General features: G+C 37.1%; 1 protein-coding gene across 3 annotated transcripts in view; it reads left to right on the forward strand.

The window, feature by feature from the left end:
- USF3 (upstream transcription factor family member 3) overlaps positions 1-17,966 on the forward strand; it is a 44,756-nt gene that overhangs the window by 14,039 nt on the left and 12,751 nt on the right. The window contains exons 2-5 of one of the 3 annotated variants that reach the window (XM_068546734.1): positions 7,265-7,389; positions 8,800-8,864; positions 10,562-10,590; positions 12,691-12,773. In XM_068546734.1, coding sequence (XP_068402835.1) covers positions 8,818-8,864; positions 10,562-10,590; positions 12,691-12,773 — 159 coding nt within the window. In that variant the 5' untranslated portion in view covers positions 7,265-7,389; positions 8,800-8,817. The remainder of the gene's footprint in view (positions 1-7,264; positions 7,390-8,799; positions 8,865-10,561; positions 10,591-12,690; positions 12,774-17,966) is intronic. The other 2 variants (XM_068546732.1, XM_068546735.1) reach the window with 2 other exon arrangements.

Consider the following 17,966-nt stretch of genomic DNA (forward strand, 5'->3'; position numbering starts at 1 on the left):
ACTAAGGATTTATTATAGATCTCATATAAAGAAATGGAACATATTTTAAGATTGCGTATCTACGTAGCCACTCTTAAAACATTTTAAGTAATTGTAAAATGCTTAGGAATGCGTTCAACAGCAGCAAGACGAATACAGAGATTGAAAAGATCTTTCTCAACCCATGGACAAATGATGTTTAAGCAATGTGCCATAAAATATTTTCAATTAAGACACTTTAATTCCAACTTGAAATTTTTATAAGAATTAGGTTTTCCTCTTCATAATATCTAAAGACACAATTAAAATTAACCTTTACCACTAAATTGCTTCTTGGTGGGAAGAAAATGCAACTTGCCACTGAAAGTTAAACTAAATCTTCTCTTAAATAAATGCCAGTACTTTTTGGTGGCTTCACATTTTCCCTGTATTGGGGAAATCGCAGATGACTGGTGACTAAGTAGAATTTTGAAATTATATGCTGAAAGAAAGCAGATGTACAAAGTGATGAAAAAGATGAATGGGTGGAGAGTTTCAAATTACCCAAAGAGACTTCTATCAAACAGTTTTTTTTTTATTTAAGATCTTGATTGAGATATAATTCACATACCATGAAGTTTACCATTTAAAGAGTAATTCAGTGGTTTTTAGTATGTTTACGGAGTTGTGCAACCATCACCATTATCTAATTTTAGAACATTTCATCATCCCCCAAAGACCACCTCCCCCCCCCCCCCCACCTTCCTCATTAGCATTCACTCCCCATCCTTCTCAGCCCCTGGCAACCACTTTCTTTCTCTATGGGTTTACCTGTTATGGACATTTCTTATAAATGGAATATATAAAGGTCGCAATATGTGACATTTTGTGTCAGACTTCTTTCATTTAATATAATGTTTATAATATAAAGGATCACCCATGCTGTAGCATGTATCAGTACTTCATGTCTTTTTATTGCTGAATAATATTCCATTGTGTGGATATATCACATTTTATTTATTTGTCATTTGAGGACATTTCGCTTGTTCCAACTCTTAAACTATTATGAACATTGCTGCTACAAATATCCATGTACAAGTTTTTGTGTGAACATGTGTTTTCAATTCTCTTGGGTATATACCTAGGTGGAATTGCTGGATTATATGGCAACTCTGTGTTTAACTATTTGAGGAACTGCCAGACTGTTTTCCAAAGTGACCACACCATTTTACATTCCCGCCAGCAATGTATGAGGTAGTAGCACACTTCTGAATATATACATATATTTTTTCCAGCTTTATTGAGGTATGATTGACAAATAAAAATTACATATATTTAAGGTGTATAAAATAATGCTTTGATATAAGTATACATTGTGAAATGATTACCACAGTCAAGTTAATTAACACATCCGTCACCTCACATAGCTACCGTTTGTGGTGAGAACAATTAAGATTTTCTCTCAGCAAATTTCAAATATACAATACCTTATATTAACTATAGTCACCATGCTGTACATTAGGTCTTCAGAACTTTTTCAATGTATAACTGATTGTACACTTTGACCATTTCCTCCACCCCCTGGCCCCTGGTAACAACAATTTTACCCTCTGTTACTATGAGTTCGACTTTTTTAGTTTCCACATGTAAGTGAGATCATACAGTGTTTGTTTGTCTGTGTCTGGCTTATTTCATTTAGCATAATGTCCTTCAGGCTGATCCATGTTGTTACAAGTGTCAGGATTTCCCTTTTTTTAAGGCCAAATGATATATACATACACATATATATATATCACATACAATATACAAAATAATACATTCATATAGTACAGTATTTTCTTTACCCATTCATCTGTCAATGGACACTTAGGTTGTTTCCATATCTTGGCTACTGTGGATGATGCGGCAATGACTAGAGTACAGAGATTTCTTTGAGATAGTGATTTATTTCCTTTGGATATATACCCAGAAGTGTGATGCTGGAACATATGGTAGTTCTATTTTTAATTTTTTGAGGAACCTCCATGCTGTTTTCCATAATGGCTGTACCAGTTTATGTTCCCACCAACAACAGTGCAAGAGGGTTCCCTTTTCTCCACACCCTCACCAACACTTATCTTTTGACTTTTTGATAATAGCCATTTTAACAGGTGTGAAGTGAGAGCTCTTTGTGGTTTTGATTTGCATTTACCTGATGATTAATGATGTTGAGCATCTTTTCACATACCTGTTGGTCATTTGTATGTCTTCTTTGGAAATATATATTCTTCTTTGAATATATATATATATATATATTTTTTTTAATTTTTAATTTTTGATATGGACCATTTTTAAAGTCTTTATTGAATTTGTTACAGTATTGCTTCTGTTTTATGTTTTGGTTTTCTGGCCACAAGGCATGTGGGATCTTAGCTCCCCGACCAGGGATCGAGCCTGCACCCCCTGCATTGGAAGGCGAAGTCTTAACCACCAGACTGCCAGGGAAATCCCTGAATATATATTTTTAAAAGAAACTTCAGGGAATTAAGTGGCAGTGATCTTGAAAGAGCCTTTTGAGATGCTGGTAATGTTCTATATATTGATCAGAGTGGTGGTTACATGGTTGTATTCATGTATAAAAATGCATGAGGAGTTCCCTGGTGGCCTAGTGGTTAGGATCACGGGCTTTCGCTGCCGTGGCCTGCAAAAAAGCATGGAGCAGTGAACTTAAGTTAGTGACTTATTGTATGTAAGTTATATTACCAATAAAAAAGAAAAAATATCCTAACTGCATTGTCCTTTTTTCTATTTTACTGTAGACCGGGGGACTTCATTTTACTTCAGGCCAGTGGTGCTAGGCTAGCTTCTTGGATTGCTATTCAAGAACCACTGATTTTAAGATAAAATCTGAACACATTCACTAGGCATAGAAAATCACTTTACAGTCTGGTCCAGGTTCTCTTTCTGCCCTCCACACCCCCGGCACTCGGCAGTGAATGTGTGGAGTCCTAACCACTGGACCACCAGGGAATTCCCTAAATTTGCTTTTAAAAACTTTCTTATTTTTAAAATACTTATAGACTCAAAGGAAGATACAAACACAGTACAAAGAGTCCATGTGCTCTTCACCCCGCTTCACCCAAAGGTGACATCTTTTATAACTGTAGGACAATACCAAAACCAGGAAGCTGACATTCATTAACCAATCTTTTAATTCATCTTTCACCTTTTAACTTATTTTTTACATTCCCTGTGTTGTCCAGTACAGTAGCCACTAGCCACAAGTAGCTATTTAAATTACTTAAAAATATATAAAATGAAAAATTTAATTCCATGGTCTCGCCCCATTTCAAGCACTTAATAGCCACGTGTGACTAGTGGTGACCATACGGAAAGTGGATTTTCCACTGCACAAAGCTTTTTTGGAAAGCCCTGATCTAGACTGTATTCATCTTTATTTCTTGCAATTGCTAGGCAGTGTACGTACTCAATCCATACTTGAACAGTTGAGTCTAGACCTACCCTCTTCTTTTACACATGAAAAAACTTAGGCCCTGGATTATGGTAAATAAAATGGAATATAGCTATTGAGTAGCAAATCTGAGACAGAGCTCAGGTTCACTGGTCTTTCCAAGTGGACCCTAATTTATAAGCTCACCAATTTGTATCAGTTTTAGAGAAAGGGGTTTTAAAGTAATGTAATACTTTCTAACTTCGGGGTGTATAAGAATCAGCTAGGAAGCTTGTTAGAACTGCATATTCCTGAACCTCTCCCTCCCAAGATTCTGATACATTACGTCTGGGGTGGGGTGTAGGAATCTATATTTTAAACATAAGCTTAATCAAGACTGTGTGGTAATAATATAAAGATAGATCAGAATACAGAGCAACAGAATAGAGAGCCTAGAAACGGAACTGCACTGTTACAGATATTTGACTTTTAACAAAGGTGCCATTGAAGAAAGGAAATCTTTTCAAGCAATGGTGTCGGAACAACTAAATATCCATATGAAAAACAAAGAACTTTGACCCCTACCTCATGCCATAAATAATATGGATCATTGACCTAAATATTATAATTAATTAGTAATTAATTTATAATTAATGATAAACTTTCTAGAAGCAACCATAGGAGAATATCTTTGGGATGGGTAAAGGCTTTTTGGACAGGACACAAAAAGAAATAATCATAAAAGAAAAATTTGATAAGAAAAATTGATGTTATATTTCATCAAGAACTTTTGCTCACCAAAAGGCACAGTTAAGAAAACGCATAGGCAGGGACTTCCCTGGTGGTCCAGTGGTTAAGACTCCTTGCTTCCTCTGCAGGGGGCGCGGGTTCCATCCCTGGGTGGGGAACTAAGGTCCCACGTGCCCTGAGGTAGGGCCAAAAAATCAATCAATCAAGTCAAATCAAATCAGAGAATCAATGAACTTGAAGAGAGAAAAAAAAGAAAATCAGAAAAAGCACAGGCAAGCCACGTAATAGGAGAAAGTATTTGCAAAATGTATTTCAGACAAAGGACAGGTGTCCAGAAGATATGTCAGTTAATAACTCAGAATATATAAAGACTTCCTATAAATCAATAATAAAAAGATGAACAGTCCAATTAAAAAACTGGTTAAAGATATGAACAGACAAAAGAAGATCTACAAATGGTCTTAATAGGCACATAAAAAGCATTCAAGGGAATTCCGTGGCGGTCAAGTGGTTCGGACTCTATGCTTCCACTGCAGGGGGCATGGGCTGGATCCCTGGTTGGGGAACTAAGATCCCGCAAGCTGCATGACGCAGCAAAAAAAAAAAAAAAAAGCATTCAATATCATTAGTCATGAAGAAGGGCAAATTAAACTAGAATGGGATACTGCTATATACTCACCAGCATGGCTAAAATTAACAGGCTGACAAAACCCAGTACTGGCGAGGCTGTGGAGCAACCAGCAATTCTACATCGTGGGCGGTGCAAAACGGTACTACCACTCTGGAGAAAGTGTGACAGATGTTCTTTGTATTAGGCTTTTTGTGGATAGAATCTTTCATTTCTCTTGGGTAAATACCTAGGAGTGGAACTTCAGGGGACATGATAAACAATTATACTTGTAGGTATTTACCAAGAGAAATGAAAGACTGTATCCACAAAGAGACTTACACAGCAGTGTTCTTGGGTAGCAGCTTTATTCATAGTAGCCAAAACATGGAAGCAATCCAGGTGTCCGTGAACAGAAAAGTGAATGAACAAATTGGGTTGTAAATTCACACACAATTATATATTCGTACTCAGGAGTAAAGAGGAACAAACTACAAATGAATTTTAACAACATGTTGAGTAAAAGTTTGAAACAGTAGCATTCTCAGTTAATACATTATAAAGCTCTGTGGTGAAAAAAATGAGAAGGCTGGTCACCTCCCTGGGAGTAGGGGGAAGGGACTGATTAGGAAGGGTCATGAGAGAACTTTCTCTGATGATAATAATGTTCCGTACCTTGCCAGGGGTTGTGTCACACAGGTGTATGCATTTGTCAGAACTCTCTGAATGTTACACTAAAATCTGTGCATTTTGCTAATATGTAAGCTTTACCCTGAGGGGGAAAAAAGTTTTAAAAGATGTGATTTTGATGCAGGTGATCTGAAGGCCACACTTTGAGAACCACTGGGTTTGACTAATTTCAGAAATAATTCTTTCTTACCGTGAAAAATAATAATCCATAGATTACTAATGTAACGTTTGGACAATTTTCAAAAATTCATGGCACTTTAAATATTTTAAAGGGTATATTTGTATTTAGTTACATAAATATTGTATTAAAAGTGCCATTTCCTTATTAGTAGGTTAATTAATAAGTGGACAAGGATTTATGACAATATTATATAGTTCTTCATTCCAGTAAATGTTTTTTTTCAGTGTCAGGAATGCAATTTTAATATCAGGAGGTAATGGACATGGAAATGATTTTGCACTGAATTAGATTAATTGAATTGGTTAAAATGTGCTTTGAGATGGATATTTATAGTGACATTTGGTAAACTGGATGATTTTGATTTGCCGTTATATTCCTCTTTCAGTAAACTACTGGCTTTCACCACAGTGAAGTTTATTGAATGTGTTTACTTATGTGATAGGCCTCTAGTGTCATTTACTTTAAGATTCTAGCTGTTAAAAAAAATTAAAACTTTTACTTCATGTATCTTAATTGTAACATGAATCTGCAAACTTGCAAAAGGGCTACAGGGGAACAACTGGAACTGTGATATTAATGACCAAATGCTGACTCATGTGGGTATGAGGCAAATCTGACCTTACTGGTTTATAGGTAAAATTATCTGGTCAGCTCTCATACCACATCCCAAACAATCTCTCCTACAGTAGAGTATTGGTCAGGTCCCTGAAATTTCACCAAGATATCTGCCTGTGCTTTCAAATTGTCCTGATAAGAACCACCTGGGGGCACTCATTAAATTTCAGGTCCCTCCCTTAGAGATTTGAATTCCTTCCTTAGAGACTGATTCAGTGGGTCTGAGATGGGCTGAGAATCTGTATTTTTAAACTAGTACCTTCAGATTATCAGGAATGTTTAGGAAATATTGCCCTAAAGAGGAGCTAAGTTTGTCCAAAAAAAAAAAAAAAAAAAAAGAAGAAGAAGAAGAAAAGAAAAAGAAAAAAATCACCCAGAGACCTTGTTGAAAATACAGATTCCTGGGCCCTACCTAGCACTTCTCATTTGTCTGGGTTGAAGCCCCCATATATCTGCTTTTTTTTTTTGGCCATGCTGCAAGGCTTGTGGGCTCTTCGTTCCCCAACCAGGGACTGAACCCAGGCCCTGGCAGTGAAAGCTCCGAGTCCTAACCACTGGATCACCAGGGAATTCCCCCCCCCCCCCACCATATTTGCATTTTTTTAAGAGCACAGACAATGCGCAGATCTGAGGGCTATCTTCCTGGTGCCTGAGTGGTAGGTCCTTGAGTAAGTTTTCAGTCATTTGCACAAGAGAGAATGGGGAAGTAGGAGATTGAAGGAAAGATCATTTTAGAATTGAGGACAGCGGAGGGCAAGGAAAACTGAGCGTGCATGAGAAAGGGGAGAATCACCTCCTGGAGACTGTCCAATGGCTGCTGTGCTACCATCTTTGTGCAGGGTGGAGCACTCACAACCCACGGGGAAGTGACTTTTGAAAGCAACCAGGTTCATTAACATTTGAGAGGTGGGGAGAATTCAGGATCATCCTGTATGCCACGGAAAATCTGCCTGCCTGCTCTAGGTTGCTAGTCCTTGTTTTCCATGCTGCTAATGGAAACCTATAAACATTCACTGATTTTTCTCTTGTGTAGTAAGAAGAAAACATAACTTATAGACCATCTTCTGGCAGAAGATGATAGATTTGGATCAGAAACGGGAGGCGTTGGAAGCCAGGAATCAAAAGTGAAGAAATTCTGCAAGCCCTTGGGTGAGAAAGGTGACAGGGATTGATTTATTTACTCACGTGTCCCACATTGTCACTCTATGGTTATCTAATGTGAACTTGTTTTTTGGGCTGATCTGGACCTTCATAAATGTTAGGGAGAAGGTGGAATAAGCTGCTGGAAATGGGTCTAGAGCACACATTTCTCCTCAGGCTGCTTCAGTTAGTACTTTTCTGTCAGCACCTTGTCTGCATCTACTTCTCCTTCTTTCCCAGGACCCTTCTCCCTCCTTTCTAGAGCTAAAGCCTTAACCTGAAATACCTCATTAATATCCATGGCTAATGTTGATTAAATTCTTACTACAGCTAGGCACCATGCTGTTGTCCTCTCCCTGCATTATTTCATCATTCCTTTCTTGAAACAGCCCAATAATCTAGATACTGTGATTATGATCCACTTTCGAGATGAAGCATCTGAGGTTCCAAGACGTTACATAACTTGCCCAGGACCTCACAGCTGGGAAATGGCAGAACCAGATTTTAAACTCACGCTGGCTTCGGTTCCTTACTTGCTGCCTTCTTTCTCTCTCAAAGAGAAAATAGGAAACTGCTCTTGCAACCTCCTCCAGTGTATCAGAACAGGTATCCCAACTTGACAGACCTCTTTTGAAAAGTTGTCAATCCCTGGGATTTAAAAGCATTAGGGTTGTCATTACAAAATTCTTAAAAATCAGAAAAGAGAAAGAAGTCACCTATAATATTCCTGGCCTTATATAAATGTGATTAATATTTTAATGTATTTGCTTTCAGGCTTTTTTGGCATAGGTGTATATTTCCATATTGTACATGTATTCTTTAGTATCATGATATTTTAAATATAAATAGAATTTTCATACTCAAACTCAGATTTTAATGATTCTCAAGTGGTAATGTTTAAGACTTCTAGCAGTTTGAAATGAAAGAAGCCTGGCAAATGAGTGAATGAATAAATGAATGAATGCTTGCTTCCATGTATGGAATATTATATATTTGTGTACTTGTCACTTTCGTTTTTTCTGCGTTCAGAGAGGAGGACCATTGTTTTAAATTTTGTATCATGAACAAAGAACATACTCTCCCAACTCTAGTGTGTTTTACCTGTCTTTCTAGGTCTTGCTCAAATCTACACCCCCTTTAGGCTTTTCTTGATTTCCAAACCTATAATGACCTTTCTCTCCTCCAATCTTCTCAAGCACTTTCTGGCTATACCTCACATTTGACATTCCCCATGTTCTCTACCTGCTGGTTATAATATTTTTTGTCCTATCTTCTTATACTTATCTACAACTCCTAATCCAGTGCTTTTTCATGATGTCACTTTTATTTCTTAGCATCTTGGTATTCAAACCAAATTGCTATTAATCAGTTTCTCCAAGATACTAGAATGCCTTTAGACTTTCTGACATGTCTTTCCATGCCTTGTAGGTTCCTATCATTGTAACCATGCCAGAAATGACAGAGAATGAGACTCCTACAAAAAAGCAGCACAGGTATGAAGACACAGTCCAAAAATAATATAGTTTGGCAGATAAGAGGCAGAATTAGTCCCCACTTTGCTAAATAGGTAGTCCTTTAGGGGACTTTCATTTGGATGCCTAGAAAACCATTACTCTTCAAAAATAGGTGTGGATAAATATAAATAGATTTACTGAAAGGGGTACATAATTAAAATGTACCTGTCCTTTAAATTCTACTAGCAGTGTAAGAAATAAAATGACTATCAGTAGTTAAAATAGTATAATACCTAATCTATGCTAAATGTTTAGTTTCTCCTGAAATTTTTACTTGCATTCAATATTAGTCTTTGTGGTGGATACTAAGTTCACTTAGGCTGCAGTCAGTTTGAATAGACATTTTGTGACATTACAAACCATTAATGCCAATATGCACATTAGTACAATATTAGTTCTGGTTCTTTGTATAATACCTCCTTCAAAATTTCTAGCATTTTGGGCGATGTTTCTGCTTAGAATTGCATGGCCAATGCTTCCATTATTAAATATTAAAATCATTATTTTCTTTCCTTACCAAATAGCTGTTAGAGAATTCTTATGTATTGAGTAATTGTACATAAAAGGGAAAATTGGTGTTTTTAGTACATTAGCTTTTAAGAAAATGTAAGAGTTTGGATAACCTAAGGTACATAAATGCAAAAGATGGCTCAGATGCCAGTTGTTAGTGCATGAGTGCTAGTGACTACCACACTTCCCTCCCTGGGGATTACAAGGTTCTTCTGTACCATTGCTTGTCTTCTGTACATACTCATCCCTACCCCTGTCCAGGTGCCAGAGCAAACATCAGAAATCACCTACAGGGACTTTCCTGGTGGCGCAGTGGTTAAGAATCCACCTGCCAATGCAGGGGACATGGGTTCAAGCCCTGGTCTGGGAAGATCCCACATGCCCCAGAGCAACTAAGCCTGTGTGCCACAACTACTGAGCCCACGAGCCACAACTACTGAAGCCCGTGCACCTAGAGCCCGTGCTCCACGACAAGAGAAGCCACTGCAATGAGAAGCCCACACACTGCAACAGAGAGTAGCCCCCACTCACCGCAACTAGAAAAAGCCTGCGTGCAGCAATGAAGACCCAACGCAGACAAAAATAAATAAATAAAAATAAAATAAATTTATAAAAAAAAAGAAATCACCGACAGTTGACCCTTGAACAGCGTGTAGTTAGGGGTATAGCCAGACCTCCTATTCACAGTTCTCCATATCCACGGTTCCATATCCATGGATTCAACCAACTGCGGATCCTGTGGTACTGTAGTATTTACAATTGAAGAAAATACAAGTATAAGTGGATCCGTGTAGTTCAAACCCATGTAGTTCAAGGGGCAGCTGTACTTGGCACATCACTTAGAGAGCTGACTAGCCCCTTAAGTACATTTTTCAAATAGGTAAGATTTTCCATGATTGACTTACTTCCCAACCAATGACTTCTGGGTATGGAAAAATGGAGAATTGTAGTTACTTAGAGAAATTGTGAATTCTAAGTTTATATTGATGTATCTGCAGTTAGGTTTTTATACCATAATATATTATTAAGAAAATTTTCCTTCAAATGGCTTCTCATTGATACAACAAATACAAATTCATAAAATTAATTTTTATGGCTCTCAAAATATAAAGTAAAATGTTTTCCTATTATTTTCATGTTCCTTTTATCTGTACTTTTTGTTTCAGAAAGAAAAATCGGGAGACACACAATGCAGGTAGAAACAGCAATTTAAGTTTTATTTGTTAGCATTTTTTGCATTCAAAATGAAATTATACTGCAGTTGATTGTGTTTTATGTTATAAGCACAGAATCATTATTACATTTTAGGAAAGTGTTCCTTTATTGTTTGGGTTATTTTTTTTTTTTTGCATTTTTTATATTGAAGTATAGTTGTGCAATGTTATATAAATTACAGGTGTATGACATGGTGATTCAAACTTTTAAAGGTTATATTCCATTTATAGTTATTATAAAATATTGACTGTATTCCCTGTGTTGTACAATATACCCTTGTATCTTATTTATTTTATACAAAATAATTTGTTCTATATTGTTTTTAGTTGACAAAATACTCCCTAAGTCTCATGAAGATGGCTTATCATTTTCTGATTCACAGTCCATTAAATAATTTAAGGATTAATATACCCCTGGTGCTAGTGTTTTAAGTGATTTCACCCGCTGAGGAATTCCAGAAATACTCTTCCTGAAAAGAGTGAAGCGTATGTACCTCTGCAGAAATTCTAGAGTGGGCTAGCTGCCTACAGGAGTAGGGAAGAAATGGGGAGCACGCTGTAGATCTTAAAGGTACTTGAAATGTGAACGGTCTTAAATTAAGCTGTGGAGTTCTCAATTATAAGAAGAAACGTAGAAAGAAATATTTGATTTTTATCTCAAACATCAAAATTATAGGCCACAGCCAGGTAAACATTTATAGAAGTAATTGTGCATACGTTGACAATTTGGTACATTTTTATCATTTTATTTTCCATCAGGGACTACAGTCAGATCTAAAAATATATATTTTAGACTCAATTTCTATTACTCTATAAATAATCTCTTCCCTTCCCTAAGGAAAGGACCCTGGGGAAAACTTTATCTATGGAAAGATGTGTTGAACACTGGTAGGACATTGCTGTTCCTCAGAATGGGAGTTTACTACCTTTGAATTCCCTTTTATCACTGTGGATAGAGTCTTAATGTTGTTGTTCTTGTTGTTTTATCTACACACATTAAAAAATATGCTCTTAGATAACAGCAAATACTATTGTTAGAGAATTCAGAAGAAAGGTGAGCTATACTTTATTGCTTTGTGGGTTTTTTTTTTTTTGGCCACATCAATAAATCTAATTTTTTTGGCCATATGAACTAAATCTTTTTATTGGAATCAAATGTCACATGGGACCATAAATATGTCCTGATGGTAATTTATTAAGAGAGAGTAAATGGATGTCATTGAAAGGATGTTCTTACTGCTAGATTATGAAGCAAAAAGTATATATTTTGAAAAACAAGACCTACTTATGCTATATCTGAAAGATCATCCTCTTAGAAGCGCTGAAGTCCTTTGTTAAATGGAAGGTTTTAGAAAACTAACAGAAAGTAGACTGATTTTTCTATTTACAGTGTCTTATAGAAAAACTGTTTAGATCATCTCTTGTATCTTCTTGCCCCTTTCATACAACTTTTAAAGTTGTAGCACGTAAGCCTGGAACATTTCTCAGTTAATTGAGAAGTTGTCAGTTGTTCAGCTTCTTAGATGGGCCAAAGTGAACAGCACAGACCCCATAGAAAAAAATAAACCAGTGCCTTTTCTTGTCTATTTTAAGTCACAACTAATAGCCGTTTCTATTCCAAAAATGCCTTCTAGTCAGCCTAAAAGGTGTGTTAAAGTTCTTTAATCTGTCTAGAAAGGTCTAACTTGCCCATTTGCTATAAAGAAGCAGCTTTCTAGTAACATAGCTAGTGGGTTCTTGTAATTTAGTTATCGTTAAACTCTCTAATAATTACTTGAAATATAATAATGGCCTAAGAGTAATGTAGTATTAGCACTTTGTGTTTATAATTTGAATTTAATTATTATAGATTCCATTATTTTAAATCCTAATAAATGGTATGGCTTATATTGATTTCCATAACACTAGACCTAGAATATGACATTCTTAGAAATCTTATTGTAGTTATTTGTACTCAGTAGATACTATTTGATAAGACTTTCTTAGGGATTTCTTTACCTAAAATTTCTTTACCCAGGGAGAATGAGACACTTTGGCAGTAGTACTGTAAGGTGTGATAAATGAATTTTTCCTCTATCTAGTGGAGAGGCATAGAAAGAAGAAAATCAATGCTGGGATAAACAGAATAGGAGAGCTGATCCCATGCTCCCCTGCGCTGAAACAGGTAAGAAATCCACTCATACTTTCACCAATTGCTTGTGATCAGATAATTCCCTAAGTTGTTTCTGTGCTCAGAATGATTATTTTTGTTCCCTGCCATTAATGGTTTTTTAGAGTTAATAATTGCCTCATTGTTTTTCATTTGCTCAATTTTCTATATACCTGCCTATCTTTAATTCTTTCCACACCTCCAACAGTCTCTTACTACAGTTTCTATATGGTCAAATTGCCACATAATTTCCATTTTCCCTATTTTTCCTTTGAACCTTTACTTCTGGAACCCTCTACCCTTCCTTTTCAATCTCAATTAGTTGGTTTCTTTCAACTCTTCTGTTTTTTTTGTTTTTTTTAAATTAATTAATTAATTATTTTTTTGGCTGTGTTGGGTCTTTGTTTCTGTGCGAGGGCTTTCTCTAGTTGCAGTGAGTGGGGGCCACTCTTCATCGCGGTGCGCGGGCCTCTCACTGTCGCGGCCTCTCTTGTTGCGGAGCACAGGCTCCAGACGCGCAGGCTCAGTAGTTGTGGCTCACGGGCCCAGTTGCTCCGCAGCATGTGGGATCTTCCCAGACCAGGGCTTGAACCTGTGTCCCTTGCATTGGCAGGCAGATTCTCAACCACTGCGCCACCAGGGAAGCCCAACTCTTCTGTTTTTAATTTCAGCTCTTATATTTTTAATTTCCAAGTCTTTTTTTCTTATTCTCTTTGTTCCTTTTCATACATGACTTTTTTTTATGGATATAATATCATCTCAGCTTTGAGAATATTATATAGGGTTTTGGTTTTTTTAAATGTTTCTTCTGTTTTCTATATTGTCTTTGTTTCTTCTGATTTCCTTTTTCCCTCCTCTGTTTTGATGTTTTGTCTTTCTTTTTGGAGACATTCCTTAGCTGTTTTTTTCATGTTTGAGAACGAGGCATTAAAAAGCTGATGGAACAGGGTTGTGGTTTGGTGGTCCTGTCTAGTGACTGGCAAGTGAGCTGATGTTGCTGTTATTGTTGCTGAACTAAACAATATCAGTATTTGTAGATTTCTTCTTTTGGGGTTAGCTAGTAATTTTTATTTTCCGGAGAAGGATCCTTCAGCACCCTACCTAGGAGTGGGAATGCTGGGAAAAGGACTATAAGGCTCATTGCCATTCTTCTGGGAGCTGGGATGGGGAAGGGGTGCTGGAGAGTCTCATGCTTTAGAAGGCAGGATTTTACTTTACCTCCCTGTTTTCGTTTAGGAGCCTCATCTTGTCCACTTCTGTGCCAAGTAAGTATCCTTGAGGCTGAAATCTTCTGGTTCAAATTTCACAGAAAATAAACTTGTCTCCTGTGGTTGGGGAAGAGGGGAAGTCATCCAGCTGCATAGGATGTGTGTGTGTGTGTGTGTGTGTGTGTGTGTGTGTGTGTGTGTGTGTGGTTCTTATTACTGCAAAAGAAGAATCTTTCTATCAGTCCCCTCAGTTTTAACCCATGCCTCACCCCACCTTCTGGGGTAGCTGGAGCTTCCCAGTCCCAAACCATCCCAGGCTTTTGGTGGGGAGGGCCAGATCAATGTGTTCACTTCACAACACTGTCTCTCTCAGCAAGGTCTTACAATTCAGTTTCTTTTCATTCTCCCCTACAAGATGGTACCTAGTCTTGCATAAATGTGTTTTTTAGTCTTTTTAAAAAGGTACTTTCTGTTTCCTTAACACACAAGCAAACTTAAGGGCAGGTACTATGTCTTCTGATTGTTTTTCTTTCTCCACATATCAATGTGTAGTAGCTGCTCACTAAGCACTGGTGTTTGCCCAATAAAATGTTCCTCCCCTTGGCTTTTATTCCTACAAGTTTCTCTGAAAGGAAACCATAATCATTTCTCTTTCTTGGTGTCCTAGAATGTGCAATGGAAGTCAGTATTTGGTCTCCAGAAGCTGAATAGATTTAGATTTTCTTAACTATTGCCGCATGTCCCCACCCCCATCTGCAGTAGAGAAGCAGTAGGTGGGCATTATCAGGTTCTGCCTTTGTCTCGACATTTGCTTTAAGAAAGGACACTATCTTAGTTTCTTTCTCTAAAGTACAGTGTTTCCTGGGTTATACTGGATTTCTGATGGGACCCAGCCTAAGGGACCCAAAATTGTAACTTGCTGAACCAAAACCCTAAATCACCGACTCCTACATGAAGAGAGCTATCGGATAAAGTACTGGAGATATTTAATAGTGTAAATACTGGGTAGAACTTAAACATTCACTGTAACATTTTTAAAAGCTGAAGAATAAAAAAGCCAAAATTCCTCTTTCATAGCTTAAGTATTTATCAGTAATAGACTGGTAAACAAAATAAATACAGCCTTTAGAAAGTATAGCATAGATATAGATATATACACACACATATCACATCTTATTTATCCATTCATCTATTGATGAGGACTTAGGTTGTTTCCATATCTTGGCTATTGTATATAATGCTGCAGTGAACATAGGGATGCATATATCTTTGGGAATTAGTGTTTTTGTTTTCTTTGGATAAATATCCAGGAGTGGAATCGCTTGATTGTATGGTCATTCTATGTTTAATTTTTTGAGAAGTCTCCATACTGTTTTCCATAGTGACTGCACCAATTTACATTTTCGTCAACAGGACATGAAGGTTCCCTTTTCTTCACATCCTCGCAAACACTTCTTATTTGTTGTTTTTGGGTTTTGTTTGTTTGTTTTTTTCTGTTTTTTAAAATTATTTATTTATTTATTTGGTTGCTCCAGGTCTTAGTTGCGGCACACAGGATCTTCGTTGTGGCATGCATGCGGGATCTAGTTCCCCAACCAGGGATCAAACCCAGGCCCCTGCATTGGGAGCATGGAGTTTTACCCACTGGACTACCAGGGAAATCCCTGTTGTCTTTTTGATAACAGACATTCTGAAAGGTGGGAGGTGATATCTCATTGTAGTTTTGATTTGCATTTCCCTCCTGATAATGATGTTGAGCATCTTTTCATGTGCCTGTTGGCCATCTGCATTTCCTCTTTGGAAAAATGCCTATTCAGATCCTCTGCCCATTTTTCAATTGGGTTGTTTGGTTTTTGATATTTAGTTGTATGAGTTCTTTGTATATTTGGATATTAACTCCTTATTGGATATATCATTTGCAAATATCTTCTCCCATTCAGTAGGCAGCCTTTTTGTTCTGTTGATAGTTTCATTCACTGTGCAGTAGGTGGGCATTATCAGGTTCTGCCTTTGTCTCAACTTTTGCTTTATGAAAGGACACTGTCTTAGTTTTTGTTAGATGTAGCCCCTTTTGTTTATTTTTGCTATTGTTTCCCTTGCCTGAGGAGACAGATCCAAAAAAATATTGCTACGATTTATGTCAGAGTGTTCTGCCTATATTTTCTTCTAGGAGTTTTATGGTTTTCAGTCTTACATTTAGGTCTTTAATCCATTTTGCGTTTATTTTTGTATATGGTCTGAGAAAATGTTTTAATTTCATTCTCTTACATGTAGCTGTCCAGTTTTCCCAGCACCACCTAATGAAGAGATTGTCTTTTCCCCCAAAGTATCCTTGCCTCCTTTGTCATAGATTAATTGGCCATAAGTGCATAGGTTTATTTCTGGGCTGTCTATTCTATTTCATTGCTCTATGTGTCTGTTTTTATGACAGTACCATACTGTTTGTTTATTTGTTTTTTTTTGCTGCACCGCACAGCATGTGGGATCTTAGTTCCCTGACCAGGGATCAAACCCACATCCCCTGCATTGGAAGCACGGAGTCTTAACCACTGGACCACCAGGAAAGTCCCAGTACCATACTGTTTTGATTACTGTAGCTTTGTAGTATAATTTGAAATCACTCATGATACCTCCAGCTTTGCTCTTCTTTTTCAAGATTGTTCTGGTTATTTGGGGTCTTTTGTGTTTCCATACAAATATTGAAATTATTTGTTCTAGTTCTGTGAAAAAAGCCATTGGTATTTTGATAGGGATTGCATTGAATCTGTAGATTGCCTTGGGTAGTATGCTCATTTTAACAATATTAGTCCTTCCAATCCATGAGCACAAAAATTACAGGCCAGTATCACTGATGAACATAGATGCAAAAATCCTCAACAAAATGTTAGCAAGTTGAATTCAATAGTACATTAAAAGGATCATAAACAATGGTCAAGAAGGATTTATCCCTGGGATGCAAGGATGGTTCACTATCTGCAGAGCAATCAGTGTGTTACACCATATTAACAAATTGAAGAATAAAAATCATATAATCATCTCAATAGATGCAGAAAAAGCTTTTGACAAAATTCAACATCCACTTAAGATAAAAACTCTCAACAAAGTGGGTTTAGAGAAAACATACCTCAGCATAATAAAGCCATATATGACAGCCCACAGCTACTATCGTATTCAATGGTAAGAAGCTGAAAGTATTTCCTCTAACAAGACAAGAATGTCCACTCTTGCCACTTTTACTCTTCATAGTACTGGAAGTGCTGGCCACAGAAATCAGATAAGAAAAGCAAATAGAAAGAATCCAAATTGGAAAGGAAGAAGTAAAACTGTCACTGTTTGCAGATGACATGGTACTCTTCATAGAAAATCCTAATGATGCCACCAGGAAACTACTAGAACTCATTAATGAACTTAGTAAAGTTGCAGGATACAAATTAATATACAGAAAGCTGTTACGTTTCTATACACTAACAGCAAACTATCTGAAAAAGAAATTAAGAAAACAATCCCATTTACAGTCATATCAAAAAGAATAAAATACCTAGGAATAAATCTAACTAAGGAGGTAAAAGACCTGTACTTGGAAAATTATAAGACACTGATGAAGGAAATTAAAGACAACACAAACAGATGGAAAGATATACCATGCTCAAGGATTCGAAGATCCATAAAATGACCATACCATCCAAGATATACAAATATATTTTTTAAATTAATTAATTAATTTTAATTTTGGCTGCACTGGGTCTTTGTTGCTGCACGTGGGCTTTCTCTAGTTGCGGCAAATGGGGGCTACTCTTTGTTGTGGTGCGCAGGCTTCTCACTGCGGTGGCTTCTCTTGTTGTGGAGCATGGGCTCTAGGCATGCGGGCTTCAGTAGTTGTGGCACGTGGACTCTAGAGCGCAGGCTCAGTAGTTGTGGCGCACGGGCTTAGTTGCTCCACGGCACGTAGGATCTTTCCCGACCAGGGATCGAACACGTTTCTCTGCGTTGGCAGGCGGAT

This window comes from Eschrichtius robustus, chromosome 6, assembly GCF_028021215.1.
Source record: "Eschrichtius robustus isolate mEscRob2 chromosome 6, mEscRob2.pri, whole genome shotgun sequence".
Classification (NCBI taxonomy): Eukaryota; Metazoa; Chordata; class Mammalia; order Artiodactyla; family Eschrichtiidae; genus Eschrichtius; species Eschrichtius robustus.